Source organism: Takifugu flavidus, chromosome 1 (genome assembly GCF_003711565.1).
Source record: "Takifugu flavidus isolate HTHZ2018 chromosome 1, ASM371156v2, whole genome shotgun sequence".
NCBI lineage: Eukaryota > Metazoa > Chordata > Actinopteri > Tetraodontiformes > Tetraodontidae > Takifugu > Takifugu flavidus.
In genome coordinates this window covers 27,265,031-27,284,998 of record NC_079520.1, presented here as the reverse complement: position 1 = coordinate 27,284,998, position 19,968 = coordinate 27,265,031, and the positions used below count along the sequence as shown (strand labels likewise).

Sequence of the window (19,968 nt, the reverse complement as noted above, 5' to 3'; positions counted from 1 at the left end):
TGTTTTCCTGCAGGGCAGGTTGTACCAGAATGGCAGGTAGCCCTGATGGCAGCCATTAGACAAGAGCAGGCTCCACATCTCAGGACAGACAGCTTGTCTAAAGCCTGTGGCCGCTTACTCAGAGGGACAGACAATCTGAGGCTTGGAGTCCCCTCTCTGGGTAGGGCGCCGCACGCTTCCGTATTAGATTAGCTCCAAGTATTGGAGCCAGTAAAGAAGACGGACATTTCAAGATGCACAGCTAAATTGAGCCAAATGGGAATGACATGTTACTAAAGTGCTGCAGCAAACTATAATGAGGCAATCACTGGATAAATAAGGTCCAAAACAGCTAATTACACAGCAGATGTGATGAGATGGATATGGCAGCTCAGTAATGTAGACACAGTAAGGCAGCAGAGTATGAAAGCCCCAAGGTCAACAACCCCCCCCCCATCCCTTGAGGATAATTGTTCAATGCAGTAATGTAGAAGGTGTAGGTCAGAAATCCTGCTTCAGCTAACAGGAAAATTAATGAATATGCAGTTATTAGCGGGAGAAACTGACAGGAGAACAACGCTTAGACATCAATCCAACTTCCACCAGTCACCTAACGGCACATGCATACCAAAAACATGACCCCTAAATGGCTCTGAAGAATCCCAAACCATACTAAACACAGAGGCAGATATCAATGGTATGTTTCTGTGCAGTGGGTTGACGCGAGCACACGCCACACAGTTCGGCCGCGCATTGGGAGAAAATGGAAATTTGTTCATTTCGCTCTCTGTGAAAAGGACAAATGTCTCCGTGAAGACTTTTGCACCGTATGTGCGCTGCATGTGTTAGCGGTAGCGTCTGCAGGCCTGCTTGTCTGGGCACGCGGGCAGCAAAGGCTTCCCGGTCGACACGCTGGTGGTAGTAAGTGCTGAATACATTAGCGCTGATTAGTCAACAGCTCTTGAGGGGTTTTGTGGACGTGACCGTGCACCACTCTCCTTCCAGTCTGCCTGTTATTCATCTACTTAGTATTACTCTCTTGCTGGTCATCCTCAGAGCCGGTTACTGGACGGGTGGAGACGGGCAGTTGCATTTTAACTTTGATCTGCACGCGGGAGTTACACACAATCTCCCAGTCATACATGGCGACCATTGTGGATGCGTCCAATAGACGCTTGTGTTTCGTCTGAATTAGTGGCATCTGTTTCAAACGTTCCGCAAGATGTACCCATAACTAACGAGGCCCTTTCAAAGGGGATGCATATATAACAATATTGCCAAGCTGTCCACTGATCATGTTACAGAATATGACAATCAGACACCAAAGCGATGCGGCAGATTGAGAAAAAACTCAGAAACACTTAGAGAGCCGCTGGGTAAATTTACAAGATAAAACTGAGGAAGATCAGCCCAAAAAAACCTCATTGTGGGTTTTTTTTCCCCCTCAACCAAGCCCAGACACTCTCTCTCTCGCTCTTCTACATCGGATTCCTGCACTGTGAGGGAGACAGATTGTTGCCATAGCAACTATATTTGCACGCAGCTAGGAATGCGTCTCTGTGCGAGCGCATCTGTTTCTCCCTGGCCGTCCACAGCTCAGACCCCGACGCTGCGAGAGGGGTCGGGAGAAGCATGTGCGCTGCGGGCAGGGGACTGGACGGACCAGCGGACGGCGTCAGAGACGTCCAGGCGAGACAACACCAGCCACGTGCTGCCTTCCGTCCCCCACCTGCAACTGCACCATCACCATGACCCCAAAGGTCAACAACTGACTCCTGTGGACGGTATTTAAGAAGGTGAGGTAAAATCTTTTTAAAGAACAATTTACAACAAACAATTTAAAACATGAGAAAACATAGTGAAGAATCAGCACACGCACGCACAAGCAAAGCTTCGCACATCATCCAGAAACCAGACACCGGAAGGTCAATCAAGAGATAGGAAGAGAGCACATTCCTCATGAGCACAGCGGTGGTCTTATCTGTACCACAACATCCAGGGGTTTATAAATGAAAGCACACTGGGACTCACTCAGGACGCTGGGGCTGTGCGAGGAGGGGCTGATACGATAACAGGCTGGTGGATCCACGGCTGGGAACCATTAAGAACAGGCTTTAAGAGCGCTGCAGCATCACTTCCTTTCATCTTTGTTTTGTCATCTCCAACGGCTTTGATTTTTGGCATTTTCAGAGATCACAACTGGCCACCAGGTGGCGTTTCTCAGAAATCTTCCTTTGATTTGTAAAGTTGGCTGTGTTCCGCTACAGATGAGGGCAGATTGCAAAGGTACTGTTTTAGATTCCTTTAATGGTCTTAACTCTCAATGCTGCAGCCTTAAAAACTGGCACTCACATCCCACCTTTGTGCTACACGAGCTTTCAAAGCTTTCTCTCTAATTTTAGAGGCTCTCTCACAAGCGCCGTGGCCCATAAGAATCAGCTGATACCTGGTTCCCCGCAGGCAAACAGGCTCTGTCAGCAGCAGATCACCGACTGGCGTGTGATCAGATGTTTAAGTCACTGCCCCGCTGCTACTCATGCAAGTGAGGTCTCGTTAAAGGCTAAGATGTCCATCTGTCCACCACGGCGGTGTGAGTCCTCGCCCGGAAAAACCTCATCTCTTCTTAATGCTGCATCTCCAGCTGAAGCTCTTACAGCACAGGCGGGATCGGGTCTGTCTGGAACCCCCTTTTCCTGCCTCAGTGGTGCAAGAGATCAGCACCTAAATGTTACATTTGGCTCATCATAACTCCTCATAACACTACTCTCTGTTTCACAGATGTCTAGCCTGATGAGAAAAGGAGGGGTTTTGTTCATCCATGAGACTGGCTAACAATGGCATGTGGCAAAAATATAGTCTACAAACTATCTGGAATTGGAGAAAAATAACCAAAAAGAAAACCCCATATTTCTGATATGAAATTCTATATATTCTAACGTTCTACACAACGAAGAAAGCGAAGACACGGCCACTGTAAACAATATATGAACTCTAAGAAAGAGTGACCCCTTAGTTTTTAACACCACTATTTACATTTGGCCAAGCAGACAATAGATCAATAAATATATATTTACATCGACAATATCTGTAGCAAGAATAGCAATAAACAACGCGGAAGAAGGGAACCAAAGGACAAATATATGTTCATCCATTCAAGCTTGTGCTCAAACCTCTCACCATTACTGTGCAGCTATAATGAATCTATTAAGATACACGTTTCTCCACAGACATCACCTACTTAGGAGTCCCATTGAGCAGAAGCTCAGCAGAAGAGGCTGGCAGACGTACAGCGTTGGTAACACCCTGTCCCCCATTTTCATTGGACAACCGTCACCACATCGCTCGTGTCTTTAGCCGGCCTCCTGGGCGTGCAGCCTTGTCCTGTCCACCCAACCCCAGGGACACGCATGTAAACTGACACTGCACTTCTCAGTAGCAACAGGAACGGGAGCGGCGAGATCAGAAGGCAGATATACGAGAAAGAGAGTTTAAAAGCAGGACGGCAAAGAAGAGGATGTGAAATCTGGACGGTCCACAGGATTACCGAGCAACTGCCAACTGAGGACAGAAAACAGAGACTGACAGAATCTGTGAAGAGCAGTGAGACAGCAGAGAAAGAGGATTAGAGACAGAGAGGGAGGAGGCAGCGAGGATGTGGGCGCCGGGGTTTCAATAACGACCTCAGTGATGTCACACACACTACCCAAAACTCACCCTGAGTCAAAGACATGGAAGCAACCCAGACAAAACAAGACAGAATTAAGAGAATATGCTAAATTGGTTGTAAGATCTTAATTCAGTAATCTCTTAAGTAATCCCCTGGATATAAATGCATCCTTACATGTTAATTTGATAACCACACGCATACGTGTGCAACAAAATCCAACTGTGCAAATTGTGGATTTTTTATTTTATAATCCACCTTCAGACATGACTTTATAGAAGTTTTTTATATAAGTTTAAATGCATAAATTGGGGGTTGCAGTAGGCAGTTATTGAATGTTGTAAATGAATAAATATCCCGATGCTGAAACACGTAGCAGCGCACCACAGAACGAGGTTCTCCTTGATCTGACTCTTTCCTCTGTCAATGAACTCAAGAAGCGATGTGGCCGCCTGGAAGGAAAAAAAAAACTTACCCCGGCAGTGTGTGTCCAGGTCTGGATTCTTGGCAGTGGTGAAGGTGTGTGTAGGGGAGCCAAGCTCTGATTGTGGAATGCGAGGGCTCTCCACAAACTTTGCTTTCCGCAGAGGGGCTGGGAGCAGAGGACACACATGCACACACATAGAGAAGAAGACAACACATATATATATATATATGTACACACACACACACACACACATGCGCACACACAGACAGGCCACAGAGTTGAAGGAAGAGAAAAGAGAGGGGCGACAGGGACAGGAGAGAAAGAGCTTGTGAACTTGCAGCAGCAGCAGACTAATAAAATGAAAACATCCATATGCCTTTCTGGGGCGGCTCAGTGTTTGGCCTGGGTGGAAACAGCGCTAAAGCACAGGTAAACATGCAGCACAGGTAATCAGGTGGGGGGTTAGAGCGGCGCAGGGCTGCGTCCGTGCTCGGCCACCGCCCGAAATGGAAAAATCGCCATCCTATTTCTGTCTGTCGGCGCAGAATCACCTCAGATCAACTCATTCACTGAAAACGAGGAAGTGTGATAACTAATCGTGTCATGTCGATGAGTCCGGTGTCATGATCGCCACCAAGAAATGCTAACGAGCTCCATTTTTGAACATTCTCGCGCCTTGACTCGAGCGCAAAGTCTGAGGCACCGGCAAACATTGGACAACACGTTTGGAGGGAGCTGCGTGGGGGTTGGTGTTTGTGACAGGATCTTATTCTGGAAGCTCCGTCACAACGCGAAGATTTAAAGGACATTTGCCCAGATTGGCTTCCACAACCATGAGTGACTGAAGCGGTGCAGATGGGTCTTTTACAGATAAACACTCGAGCATGTGCTGACCTCATCCACAGGAGCAACTTTGCGAGAACATTGCAGGAAAATCGGTCCCTGAAGCAGAAATACTGCTACCATGCTTCCCACACGCGGTCTTGCAGCCCACCTTTCATCTTTTCTCAGCAGCAGATGACTCTAAGTTACAACAATATTAGCACCCAATGCTAAGCGCACAGTTTAAAATTCCTGCTGCGACAGGCACAAAAAAAAAAAAAAAATCGACTCAAACCCGATGCCCGTCTCATCAGTTTGAACTTTCATACTTGCAGCGGTCTAAGTTGTTTTTAATTGATTCATCTCGCTTTAAAAGGGTGCTTTAGCACTTTTATTATGGATGTCCGAATCCATCCAGGAAGCAGTCGGAGTGGGCCGAGCAGCGAGCGGCAAGCAGCCGTGGAAACATATGTTCAAGCAACAATGGCTGCACAAAGAACAGGCTGCTTACTACATTTGTTTGGGGTTCATGTTACAGCTAATTCAAGAACAGGGTGTGTATATGTGTGTGTGCAGAGAGTGGAAATGCCCATCTGTCTCCTCATTCTTTGTTCCAGTTGAGGTGAGAACAGACAGAAATAGATCATATGGCAGCAGCCGTATAGATGTTTTGGTCAAAGCTAAACACAAGATAAAGCCTTTGAGTGGCTAATGGAAAACGCTAAAGAGTTTCTGCCTCAAGGGAGCCTTTTTTCTTTTTTTTTTAAGTTGCCATTTTAAAAATAATTTTCCCCATGTTTCATTCTTATCTGCAAAGGGACTAAAAAGTTCAGGCTTTCTCTTCAAAACGTAAACCTTTGAGGAACTAAGACTAAGTTCAAATTGAGAACCAGTGAATTCTGATCAAAATATTGGAATCACATGTGGTAACAAACATTCGTAGGTGTAGAGGGGATCTGGATCATAATGGAAAACCTTAATAAGCCCTGAACAGAAGTCTGTGTGAGTCTGGGTGGACATGAAATATCATAAAACAATAAAATGTCAATGATGAGGGGATTCCCAGCACCAGTCTCATGACATCACGAGAACAAAACTGCTCTACAGGATCCTGACAGAGACGCTAATTCTGTTAAAAAAATGCAAGATACGATATAAATAATGGATTTTGCAACTTGCCGACAACCTGAAGCAGATTTTAACATATTCTGTGCACAAACAGGAAGTAATCCACTTTGACATGAGGAACTACAGGATGCGAGTGTGTGTGTTGCGGTGTCTGGACGGTCTGGACACGTCTCCACTCACTGAGGACATGTAGGACGTGAGCCAGAGGACAACGTTACATCGGGAAACTTAGAATCTGAAGGAACCGCAGCGATCCTTCACTGGATGACTGTAACGAAGCCAAATATCTGTCAAGTTTGCCCGTTTGGTGTGTCTTCATGTGCAGGCAAGTAAAAATAGAGTCAAACAGAGTTGGAACCGAACATTTTGATCATATTTGAAGGAGTTGTTTTCATGCTGCATTCATCAGCTGACAGGACAATACTTACATCCCATGTAGCGACTGATCACAGAGTGCATTATAATTAGATGCTGCCTTTACTGCTCTTTTTCTAACTGCAAGACATCAATCACCATCTCATTGGCATTCAATGAAAATATATGGTTGTTTACGATCAAAATGAACCCTAAACATATATAAAAACCCCATATTTCTTCCCATATCAGTGGTTTTACACACAACTATTGACACCTGTACTAAGAACAGTGCTTTAATGTCTACATATTTTACAGGTTTACTTTGCTAGCATGCTGCCGCGTGGGGGTTAATCCTCAGGATATCGGTTTTTGGATAGATGCGGCTGTGGTGAATTGGATTAGAGTTTATTTTCGGTTTTGGTCTCCCTGACCTCACCTCTGCGAAATGGTGAAGTGAGTCTCGGTCTATTGGAGTAAATCCTCTCCACAGTGCTGCCTGCAGGAGACTAAATCCCAGGGAGTTCTCTCCTGCAGCTCTGTTGTCACACGGTGCCAAGCCAGGCCTGGGCGCCAGTGTGATGGATGGCAGCAGGCAAATCCACTCGTCTAATGAGCTTATGAATAAATGTATCTAGTCTAGTGTGTGCAGATGCAGGCATTGTGACACAGATATGTGTTACATCCTCTGGTGTATGAATATGCATGCGGCTGTGCACGCGTGTACGCCTGAGATTAGTGTGAAGCGGATGCCTCGGAGCCGTGATGGTTAATAAGTCGGGAGGGGGGGGGTGTTAAAATCTGAAAATGCTGATCTGTATTCCTGAGACTGTCAGCACGTACATACAAAGCCTTGGGTGAAATTGCCACCGCAAGCGTGGAAAGAAAGCAAGTCAATATTATGATTCAAATTCACGTATGGAGCTGGCTGCGCACATGAAAGAGGCGCCTCTTTTCAGCCCCCCCAGACACAACCTGAGCTTTCAACTACTAAATGACAAGATCTGAATATGAATTGGAGGCTGTACACATTCTCATTTCTCATTTGTTGCAGATTAGAGAGTGATAGACGGTACCAAGCATCGTCTGCGCCACTGTCTCAGTTACATACGACCTCAGGCGTGCGCTCAGACAAAGACACATACGCCCACGCATTAACACAAACATATACTGAAACATGATGTGGGTGAGCACATACATTCCTAGCTGTCTGCTGGCCGAGCCGAGCTCTACAGAAACCAAGCATGCATCCCCGGTCACTATGGAAACAGCAGAGCATCGGGAAACCATCAGTTTTGTCCACCTTCAGTGAAGGTGGCGAAAGCGCATGGAGAGAGACGAAGGTGATTTTGCTCAGAAACACCAGCTCAGAACAACCATGTTCACATAAAGATGACCGCCAGCGGCCTCACAGCCCTCCGCTTAGCATTCAATCCACAGAAGTTGACATTCAAAGGATGGATGGAGCCGAAGGCCTTTGTCTGCAGAGGTCCAGAGGGCGACGAAGGAGCTTTTCAGACAGAATGTTCACAAGAACATACATTAGCCAAATATGCAGAATAATCAACCCAGGATGAGCTCGGTGCCCCCCAGTTTTACTGAGCCTCACTGTGATGAATGTGCATTAACACTGTCTGATTCAACTGTGAAAAGGGACGAAAGGAGCCGAATTAATGTGAAAAAATCAGGACATCTATTTTTTACTGCTTTGAAGTCAATACTTTCTGTCCACGGGGAGCTTGGCAACGCTACAGAAGTAGAACCACCGATGTGAGTGAACATTAATGCCAGTCTGACAATGAATTCTTCTGACACGTTGCTTAATATTCATGTCGATAGTCTTTGTCTACAACCCAGAGTCTGTTCCCAGAGCGTATGCAGCGAGCTGGATGATTCCGGGATGATTCCGTGCAGTCATCCGGCCGACTTGTTGGACAAAGCGACGCAGGCCAGATGTTGCTGTGCAACAAAAGCGAGGCATTCAGTCACATCCTGACGGTCAGCAGCGAGTGCACGTCCATTAGCTAAACTGCTGCTGCTTCTTTTATGTATGTCAGCGAGGGCTTCCATCATTACAGCGTTGGGAGGATTATCTGGGGAAGGTGAGGCTCAGGCTCAATTTAAAGACCTGGAACGAGGACCTGATTTCAAACAGTTTGGTCTCTTCTGCTCTCCGATATTCTCATATGAAGTTACTGGGCCTGGATTGGACCTTTTGGACCTTTTCCCCCCAAAAAATCATATGTGGGAGAAGATTTGTACAATATCTGACTGGAAAGAATAAACTAACAACAATTGCATTTTTTTTTTAAACCAAAAAAATATACATTCAACGCCACATTCTTATGTCAAATCTTTTACCAAATCAACTTTATCTTCTACTCACCCTCATATTTCCATGACATCAGTGATGAAGCTCCTATACTGTTCACAAATGTTGCTCTCACAAGGAAAACAACAGATTATTCTAAAAATAAGCTCTCATGATTTCACTGCAACATCTTTGGGTTTTAATCCCAGTTGTGTGTGTCCTTATGTTGCCACTGCAAGCTTTTCTGTGCAGCTGTCTACTCCAGTGAAAAGCCCTCAACTCCCAGAGGAGCTCGTCTTCATGACTCAGCTCTACAGTGGAAGCACAACACATTCTAACCCGGAGCTGTTCAGACACTGCTAAAGTCCTTTTCCCCCAGTCGGGCCCTTTTTCCGGTAGAAGTGAAGTGACGGTGTGACTGTGAACATTTCAGGGAGACATGAGGGAGGGCCTGCACTCCGGGGGCCAGGGACTAATTAAATATGATACCACCACAGGAAAGTGAGAGCAGCATAATTGACACGATACAGTCCTCTAATAATATCAAAACTGGCTTGACCTCTGTCCTAAATGGAGTTTAGCTCTCTAGGGATATACATACAGACCCCCCCCCCCCCCCACACACACACACACGCCATTGTTAGCCAGTCTCATAAACAAACTTTGCTTCAAACTATACATTAAACAGACAATAGTGACACATGGCTTTTTCAATCACTTACAGTTTTAACATAGAATGAAAAAATGGGAAAATGGCATAATTTTAGACACAAGTTGTAATCACATGATGCTGCATACTGTCATTGCTAGCAGAGTTGGGATGCGAACCAATACCTCACAGTGGTTCTGTGCCCAGAGATGACTGATCAAATGCGCTAACTGCAGGCTAACGAGAAGCAAACGCTAACGCTGGTGTTGCCGAGCAGGTTAACAATGCACACACACACACACACACACACACACACACACACAATACCACAAGTCCTACTGCTCCATGTATATCACGGAGAGAACTGTTAGCTCGGCTCTCCACTTGTGAAAAGTAGTGAGGTGCTATATGTAACCCACTGTTCTGTTTTGTAAGCAGATCATTATTGGGCTATTAATAGTGCACTGTGGATTTCACTTTTCAGCTCCCCCCACCCAGAAGGTACGGTAGGCCTACAAAGCACCACGTAAAAGCACATTGAGAAGCACTAACACAGAAAAAGTAACTATTGTTCATGAAAGGAGAATAGATTATTGTGCAGAATAGATTGACCAGAATATAGCAACATAAATATATTCTATAGAGAAAGATATAACTTACTTATCTGCATTGATAGGAGACTGTATGTAATTAACTAGAAATGGACCAAACATTGTTCCCTGAGGGATGCCACAGCCCAAATCCTGCATTCTTTTAAAAATAAATTAACGTAAACGTCCACCCATTCCCCAAAAATGTCAGTTATGTTGGTGTTAAATACTGATCTGTCATTATATCAGAGCTCTTTTGTTGTTGTTTTTTAAAATTATTTTGACAAGCTAGCTCTTTATGAACCACAGAAAGGCTCATGCTTACAATAGATTCCTTTAGAAGAAACATAAGGAAGAAAATTAATGGTAAGCCTATAATTTTGAGGGTTGGCTCCTTCTGGAGCTCCTGATCAGGAATATAAGGCAGCCGCAGTTGTTTTGAAAAGGCTGGATATAAAGTTGAACAGCATATTGATGGCAAAGACAGCAGACTCAGATTTGGTAGGAGAGGGAATGAGCGTGGAATATTATTACACGTGGCCCACCGAGCACGGCCTCCCCGTTACATATCCAACCGTAAAGTTAGCCAAGAAATAAGAGAGCGAGAGGGAAAAGAGAATTGTTGCTGCTGCCAAAAAGTTAAAAACACAAAGATTCTTCCTCTATCCTTTACGAAGACAGCAGTGCCATCAAAGCCTGATTTATAGCCACCTACCAGAGGGGACACCCACAGACCTGCAGCCATATTGTAACTAGTGCACCCAGACTATAATATACTGGAAACTGAGATCATATTGATCTCCAGAGGCATCACCGCCACTCATACCTTTCGAAGGCCGCATTTTGGTTTTGGTGACACCTTAAAAACTGGCCAGACGAAGTGGAATTTGAGACCTCCTTTAATGTTGCTTTAATAACGTATCCGGAGCTCACGACTCAATTGTCTGACACACTGGAGAGATTGCATGGGAGACAAATTGGCCAATTATATGAATCAATATGACTTTGAACCATCTCAGAGAGTAAGTGGAGTCAGAGTTGGCCGAGTTTCAGGTAAGTGGGTCACATCAATTACTCTCCATTTAAATCCAGGCTTAACTGATGATTCTTGTGAAGACGTGTGAGATTTTGGGCAACGAGACATTTCCAGAAACCTGGAACTTTGGGTTCAAATTTATCACAAAAAAAAACAAGATTTGTTTCTTTATGCACACTGGAACATATGATGATGATGTTTTATTTACATTGTCCAATATTAATTTAATGAAGCCTGGCCTGACGCCCTGTCTGCCCTTAATGTTTCGTCCATTGACTGATTCTTGCTGTGCAAAATTCAGCCAAAGACATATTTGTTTTTGGACTTAACTCCTCTACTTTAACCCAACCAGGAGGCTGGGATGTCTGCTGACCCTTATATCCTTAGTTGTGCTTAGTTTATTCAAAGATATTGAAGAAAATAAAGTCAATGAGGAGTTTCATTTTTAAATCAGCTTCATAGCTAATACGTAGAACACTTCTATCGGCTTCATTAGAAAATAAAGGGTCCCGTGGATTGGGAGAGACTTCATTCACTCTGGCCCATATCCCCCCAGGAGGGATCCTAAACTCTGTCACCTTGGGCACAATCAATGAGACTACCGAGCCACCCTGAAATCGAAGTACGTGGCGTCGCTGCCACATAGATTCTCAGAGGTAGCTCGCCAGACTGGTCTGCAGGTGCGAATGCTAAGTGGTGTGAAAAAGTGGCTCATCAAAAATCAGTCACCTGAGAACGGCAATAACAGCTGCTGATGAGATGCTTTTCTGGCAGACGGTGTTATTGAGACATTTTGTTCCCTTCGCACACCAGCTTGCCGTCCCCTGGGATAACGGCAGAGCGGCAGGCAGCCTGCAGCACAGAAACCGAGCAGAGGAACCACATCCCAGCGCATGAAGATTCTGGAACACAACAAGACACTGCTGCTGCCCCTGACTGCACCAAAAAACGCCACATACAGTCACTGTACTCTGAAAGTGTGGCACACAACAACAGGAACAAGCACCATTAGCCACCCACAGCCTGTGCTTAGACACACACTCAGAGACAACTGAACGCTCACCCACGCTGACGCATGAAAAACAGCAGCTCTGCACAAAAAACAACATAAAAATATATCAAAAAAACCAGAAGGCTTTATCGCACTGGTTGATTCACCGCCCATTGAGCCTACACTGCTTTTAGAGCAGCTTTTAGAGCAGCTTTAAAGCGTCATTCCGCGGAGACAAAACACTTTTCCTCGCACCTATACAAACATGACCCACAGCAGCCGCCGCAGCAGCAGCAGCAGCAGCGGCTCTGGCCGAACACGAGGTGAAGCAGCAGGTGAGAGGAAAGAGGTGGAGGGAGGACAGAGGCAGGGCAACGAAACAAGTGAAAGAGGGTGTGGCAGAGCTCACCATTCTCAAACCAAATCTTGCATTCCTGGCGGCTGGAATACTCCACCAGTTCCCCTCCTCCTTCCTCCTCCAGCACAAGCAGTCTGTCCTCACCGAGTGATGACCAGTTCATCAAAAAATGAAAGAAAAAAGAAAAAAGAAAACGGGACGCGAAAAAAAAAAAAAACACCCAAAAAGAAGATGTGGAGGACACAGACGACCTGCGTCTCTCCTGCTTCTTGTTTTTCCTGGGAGGAAATCTCCACAGGTTTCGGGGCTGATGCTGCCCGCTCGGTTCAGTCGCAGTAACTGATACAGAGTCAGGACGATGGAGCAGCGACGGGAGGAGCGAGAGGAGGAGGAGGAGGAGGAAGAGAGAGAGAGAAGAACGAAGAAGTCGCTGCGGGACACAGAAGAGGTGACACCTTTGCTTTGCCAAGAACTGAAGGTGACGGAAACCATTGACGGCAGCAGAACGAGATTTGAAAGAATAGAAAACGTCCCCAGCGAGACGGAAGCGAGCGGCTCACTCGCCTGCGCGATTCTGCATTAGCGTTTAGCGTGTTATGTATAGATGTGAGAGGTGCTCTCTCTCTCCCTCTCTCTCTCCAGGAACAGGAGCCCAGGTCTCCAACAGATGAATGGTGCAGTGCTGCTGTTGTCATGGCAACGGTGGAGGAAAAAAAAAAAAGAGGGGGAGGAGAAGGGTGGGTACTGAGGGAGGAAAGAAAATGGCATAAAAAAGCGGAGGGGGAGGGAGGGAGGGCAATATCGGGGAGAGACTTTTGGCTGCATGTGGACGTTTCAGATCAAAAGTGTGGAAAGACGAGGTATCGCAGCAATTCCGATACTCTGCCTTCCTCCCGGGCTCTGGAATTCCCGCCTGTCCTTGTTTTACCCTTGAAACTGTATTTGTACAGCTGCAGCCATGTTTTACGGCTTTTTAGGGGTTCACACCCACGGGGGCTGGGGGGTTTATTGTGTGCCGTCTTTGTCGGGGGGTTGATATCTGTGGTCCCGCTGCTTCTAAAGTGCTTTTTATTAATCTCCTCCAGTCACACTTATTTCCCCAGGGTGATGCGTGCAAACGCCATTTACAGCTTGTTACCAACAAGCTGTAAATGACGTACAGACAGAGGTCAAGGTTTTTGAGCTGCGGGTGGCAGTCTGGCAGTGCTGGAACCTGGAAAGACTTGGAAAAAAAACTTTACATTTTCATCCGTCACGTGTCATCAGGCGCAAACGGCACCATCCTGCAGCATAATCTAGTGAGATGGCAAAGACGAGGTGGCTGCTCACATGCCTGCACGGACCGTATTTTCTGGACTATATGTCGCTCCGGAGTTTAAGTCGCACTAGCCAAAAATGCATAATAAAGAAGAAAAATAGATATATAAGTCGCATTTTAGGGGGAAATTTATTTGATAAAATCCGAGACCAAAAACATACATTTCATCTTGAAAGGCAATTAGCAATCCATTTGCATGGATTAGCAATAGCGTTACGGTATGCTAACGTAACAAATTCAGCTACATGACCCACAACGAACTGAGTACGTGTCTGCTTTGTTAACGTAACATAATAACAGTTATTTAGATAATTATAGCATAAAGAACATCCGAGCAAGTTTACCAAACAATCAAGTCTAACTCCAGACGAAGCTTCTTCTTCTGCGTCGCTAAAGGAACTCGTTCCTCAGTACACGCGCCTAGAGCGCCCTCTTGTGGTCGTCAGTGTGAAAATAACGAACATGTGAAATTCTGTAATAATGTATTAATATAAGTCGCTCCGGAGTACAAGTACCTCCTGACAAACTATGAAAAAAAAGTGCGACTTATAGTCCGGAAAATACGGTAACTGCAGGACAATAAGATCACAACAACAGGCAGACAAGCAGAAAGTATTTGTTGCTGACTTGTGTAAAACTCTAAAATAGTATTTTTGTTCAAGTGTGAACTGCCGTCTGAGCATTGTTATATACTTGCCTGAAGGTATAAAAATATCCTGATTCTCATTTGTGCTAAAGACAGTTTTAATAGGATTATGTGCAGTTTTATCATTCTGAGTGTGCCAGCTCTGTCGAACACAAACAATGTTGATTCTTTTTAAAATAATAAGCCAATGCTTATTATGTACCAAAAAATGTAGCATTAAACATAAAAATAACAAACAGCACATTGAACCCTTAAAATGAGTTTTGGAGCCTTTATTGTTGCTTTATTGTTGCTGTAGTTTTCCCTCTGTATGAACCCTAAAAAAATCCATTTTTGTCAATGACTTTAATTTCCAACACATTGATTTCCTCTTGTTCTATAGTCCATTTCCATAATGTTATTATTTAAAAACATGCAGGATTAGCAGAATCTTAATTAATTTCAATCAATGGATTTGCACATTGAAAGAAACACAGTTATAACAGTATGTTCAATAATAAATAGATATATAAGAGCCAAATCTCTTCAGGATGCTGCATGTCAGAACAGGTTAATGATGCTTTTACTGCCATTTTTGTGTAATTACTTACCGTTAAAAAATTAAAAACCTCCTGCTTAAACAGTTTCAATATTCTTGATAAGGAAAATATGCTAATCGAAGCAACAACTCTGAATTCTAAAGAGATGAGTGTAAACCAAACACAGGATCATGAAATATCAATTTAATTCTAACAAGAAAAATAAAGTGAAATAGTAATACAATTGTACTGCATATTTAGGGCGAACATGCGTTCACAAACAAACAAACAAAGCTCCAGCCTTTAGCTGGAGCACCATAAAAAGCTGAATTTATGTGTATTTTCTTTATTCTAGACCGGATATTGTCCAATTCAATTTCTCCTGACATAAAATAAGATATTTTTTTTAGCTGTTCTGCATGTGGCTCATCAATACTGTCAGCAGAATTTAATCAACCCAACAAGCCGCCTCAGAGTCACATACTTTCACACACTTAATGAAGAAAAGGCAGCGCTGTGATGACTGGGGAGACTGAACTATGACAAGAATCTTTATTGCTGCTCTGTATCCACCTGCGTCGAGTCTTCCTCCTGAGAACATTTCACTTCTGTTTCAATGGCCTCTCTCCGCTTAACCTTCACTCTTTGACGCTGGAGCCACAAGTGTCAAATAAAGGCAGAATAATCCATAAAAGATTTTCAGTCTGCAACCCCGAGCATGGAATGGAAGCTGAGATGTTGTAAATGTCACCGTTCTTTCCAAACATGGCACGGAATCCGCACGAGCACGGCGAGACGGGATCAGGGAAAACAATTAAGACACAACGTGTCAACCTTTTTTTGCAAAAACAGGCAGGGATCATTAAATCCCAAAGCACAATGCAGTCCTGGCTTGTTATTAAAGGTTAATTAGGTCAGTCAGTTCTTCAGCATGTGTATTTTAAAGTATTAAGGCTGGATTAGAAGCTCTTTTTTAATACTTAATGACGAGGAGGATTCTTATGGGCTGGTCGTATTGCAGCATTTAGGGGAACAAATATAGTACAGCATTTCTGAAATGGAGTGCAGGAACGTTTACTTGGAGCACATTTTGATGGATACTGTTATTTTGCTCCTTTTGCCGAATAACAACATTATTCACAGAAACTTATGAAATGTTTTGCTGTAATTTTTCCAGCCGATTCTCTTTCGGTAATAGCGGGTTTTATTTCCCCAAACCCCCACAGTAACAGCTCTCACCGAGGAAGAATAAATTCTTAATATGTACGCGCAAAACATTGTAACAAGTGGCCCTTTTGCTGCCACAAAAACACATAATATCCAACCCCAACACCAGCAGCAGGACTGAAATACCCACTCACAGCCAACTCTGCTAACTCTGTAGCTCAACTGTCTTAACGTAGATGCTTAAGAGCACCCACACGATGAGCGAGGAGACATGACAGAGCAGTGGTGCACCATGCTAATTCCAAAGCATCCACAGTGCAGCTGATGAGCTTTGCTCAGGAACGATGTCGGCAACTCGTTGTTGTGTCAGCATGGAGGGAGAGAAATGAGGCAGCACAATTAAAGAAGCTTGTTCTTTGGAGTTTTTGTCTAAATATATAGAAGTTTCACCTTTACGTAAAGCTGGGAAACTGCAGGGAGACAAAAACCCAAAGAATAAGCTCGATTGATTGATTTCTATGATGAATTAGAGGAGTATCATTTGTGGAAAGACACTTGATGGGTGTTGATTGAGGAACAAATAAGCAAACGATGATCACGGCTCAGAACAATCAACCACTGAGAATATCATGGTAAGGATGAGAACGGCACTTTGTATTCTCAGACACTGATGAGTTGAAAAAGATGGATGGAGATGAAAGAACGCTGCTCCGAACAGAGCTGCTGAGAAAACCTGTTTAATGAGAGCAGGAGGCCGAGTATCCCGACGTGATGCAACCAACTGAGCGAGAAGTCGAAATGGAATGGAAATGTGTGGAACTTTGGAGTCAGACAGCGTGCTCCGAGCAGACCCAGGCTTGGCAAACACTCCGCGGAACAATCTCTGAACTGTGCTGTCTGACCTTTAGACAAGCGAAGAGATTAAAAAACAGACCTTCAGGGTTTACCACTGTCGAAATCTAAATCAATTTATCTATGGTAAACACAAGCCACACATCAGCATGATATTATAGCCGATATTCAATCAATGGTAACCTGGTCTCAAGGCGGGTCCAGACTGAGGTCATCGCAGCGTCTTCCCCGCTCGGTCTCGTGGATTCACCCCTCGAGCAACCGCGGCCCCTCGAGTGCCATCGTGCAGGCAGAGGGGATTAAATCAAAGACTCAATGATTCTCTAAAAAGGTCAATGCTTTCATCGCTGTTTTCATTCCACCACAACCTTGAGGTTGAATAACTCAGGTCCATACAAACACCCCCACTCTGCCTCCCCGAGGCCAAACAGAGGAGAGCAAAGAGACGCTGGCTGAAGGGATCAAAGGGCTGCAGCCTTTACCTGCTGCTGCTGCTGCTGCTGGCTCTCTGAAGCCCTCTGCTATGGGAGGACTTCTGGCCTCTGATGCCAGCGCAAGCACACGAATGTGGTACCGTCAAGCTGTGCAGGAAGTGGTGCTGAGTTGAATTAATTAAGGGGTGAGAGCGCCTGGGTGTGCAGCACTGAGCGCAATCTGGCGTCCCAGGATTTGGAGAGGACACAGGTCTTCCAGGGCTGTAGGGCAAAGTCGTGGCCTGAGGAGCCCCCCCCCCACGGAGGGTTGGGCCTTCTCTTGAGTTTGTTGCAAGTCATTTTTCACAAGGAGGGCCTGTAATACAGAAGCTCCTGCAGAACACAGTTTCAGTCTGTCACTGTGAGTAACTTCATCACGCAAACGCAATCTTGACTTCAGGAAGTGTGACTAAAGACACTTATCAGGAAGTCTCGCCAAAATAAAGGGCGGATTCGTTCACTTCTGTGAGCACCAACACAAGTCAAGTGACATGATTATGAGCTTTAGCAGGAGGTATTGGGCCAATCAAAGACAGAGGGGGCAGAGCTGACAGGAGAAATGATAAATTGAGAGGACGACCAACTTAGAATCTAGAATTTAAAAGCATCTCTCAAGACCAGAAGCAGGTGACTGTGCCAATATAACTGAGCCAGTCATAGTGTGACAGATAGCAAATAGCGCAATGCTAAGGAGGAGAGCGCTGTCCATCACCGTTATTATTTAACCATTAAGTGAGCGCTTTAAAGACCTGATCCACACACAGATTCATTTGATGATCTCACCATCTGACGCCACACCTGACCGCATCGAGGTTAAACTAACCCCAGTGGAACAAAGCGTCCCAACAGACAGCAGAGAGAAAAACAGAACATGTGATTCTTGGTTCTGTAAGCTCCCCCAATAAGGCGCTCTGACTGTTGGATCCCAGCACCCACACAGAGCCACTTTTAGTACCACAGCTCACAATGAACAGGGAGAACGGAAACATTTTTGGTGGCTTTCCTCTTTAAAACCCACACTCTGGATGACCCGGCAGAGTGGATAAATCATTCTGTATGATGTAAAACACACACTCACACACACACACACACACACACACACACACACACACACACACACAACAACCCAGAGATCCCACAGCATATCAGACATGGGTGATGATGTGAGCTACCGTAGCTGAAAGGCTGGTGCACCCTAGTGGTGGCTACCGAGTCAGGCTTGAAAATCCTTCACACCCACTCTGTGGAGGTTTGTATGGCTACCTGGCAAAGCTGCAGTGTCAATATTTCACTTTGCAATATGAGACGGAGCGCTAAGCCTCTGCTGTCGGCGCTACCGTGGACCAAACCGCATCTTCCCCCATGACAACAGCAGAGGGAACATGACACGAGACCTCTAATCCGGTTAATGGGGAGATGCGCCCATCTTCCACGTTCCTTGAATGTCTGAGATGAGTGTGGACGGATGTGGAGCAATTAAAGAGGGCAGAGACGACCACAGCTCACGGCCCTTCAGTTGTTCCTGGAACTGTCAATTAAGAATAGCGTGCAAACAGGAAACTAGACGGAGCTGACCCTGCTTCGCAGAACGCTTCTGATATCCACTCCCCCTCACTTTGTGCCAGAAAATTCTCTCTGTGCTCCCATTTCTCTGCCTACAGTAGTACAGTGAAGAGTTTCAGGAGGTGTTGGTACAGCAAGTGTTTGGGGGAGGACAGAGACAAGCAACGGAAGTTTGTACAGAACAAATCCAAACACGTCCAGCCCACAATATCTGCTGGCTTCCTGTCAGATGGTTCCTTGTGATATGTGATATTCGGCTAAATTGGACTCCTTCTACGTCACATGACCGCGGGGCGTCCTTACCTGTGAGTTTCTTGACAGGCTGCAGCCGCATGCTGATGGTTTGGTGGGTGAGCAGCGGAGAGGAGGGCAGCGAGCGCGACATGCCCTCCATAATGCGAATATGCTGCATACCCTCGGTCATGGAGAACGGGGGCACAGCGTAGTCCGGATCAAAGGCACAATCACTGTCTATGCTGCCACCTGCAGGATGGAATATGGGAAAGGACGTAGCATGAGATGCTTTCTCTCCTAAACTTTAGATGAGCATCATGCAACAGTGACATAATGCAGCGATATGAGTTCAAAGTTTCAGGCCTTTTTCATGTGGGGCGTGGCCAATAAACGTCAAGGCTATTCCTGACACACATGTGGCTTGGTTTTTGTTTCAATTTAGGATGACGCTATCAGAAAATCCTCATTAAACATATTAATTACTTCCGTTATTGTCGGGAATATTGGTTTCTGTATGTGAAAATGGTGCAGGGGTGCACATTGGGGTGTCCCCGAGCTTGGTGCTTCAAAAAAACTTGGGAGAGAATCGACTTTACTTTATAAAATGTAATTGTTTTATTTCTCTAATCCAGGATGTTACTAAAGTTTCTCTGTTTTGATTGTGGGCAGTTTCTGTTGGCAGAAAGTGTGTGTTACATCCCTGTCTGGGTTCTGGATCCTGATACCAACAATATTGAGTGTAACAAGATTGGCCTGACCTAGAAGAGAGAACAGCCCTGGAGGCAACACGTGCTGTTTACTTCCATTGTTGTAAGCTATACCCAGCCCGACCTCTGGAAGTCAACAGGAACTCACCAACAAACCTTATTTTACAGTAATGGTGGTTCT

The 19,968-nt window shown here is 45.1% G+C and overlaps 1 protein-coding gene and 1 long non-coding RNA gene across 19 annotated transcripts in view; one reads left to right on the top strand and one right to left on the bottom strand.

Moving 5' to 3' along the window:
* tanc2b (tetratricopeptide repeat, ankyrin repeat and coiled-coil containing 2b) overlaps window positions 1-19,968 on the bottom strand; it is a 98,639-nt gene that overhangs the window by 32,812 nt on the left and 45,859 nt on the right. For 8 of the 18 annotated variants that reach the window (XM_057057938.1, XM_057057973.1, XM_057057928.1 and 5 more), the window contains 2 exons: window positions 19,150-19,329; window positions 4,119-4,235 (listed from right to left, as the gene is read on the bottom strand). The exons of 2 other annotated variants lie outside the window; for them this stretch is intronic. In XM_057057938.1, coding sequence (XP_056913918.1) covers window positions 4,119-4,235; window positions 19,150-19,329 — 297 coding nt within the window. Of the gene's footprint in view, window positions 1-4,118; window positions 4,236-11,689; window positions 11,863-12,360; window positions 12,904-19,149; window positions 19,330-19,968 lie in introns of those variants that run through there. 8 more of the 18 variants (XM_057057957.1, XM_057057911.1, XM_057057905.1 and 5 more) reach the window with 6 other exon arrangements.
* On the top strand, window positions 1,610-4,034 carry LOC130539759 (uncharacterized). Its single transcript, XR_008954215.1, has 2 exons — window positions 1,610-1,775; window positions 3,207-4,034. It is a non-coding gene; the product is annotated as an uncharacterized LOC130539759 (long non-coding RNA).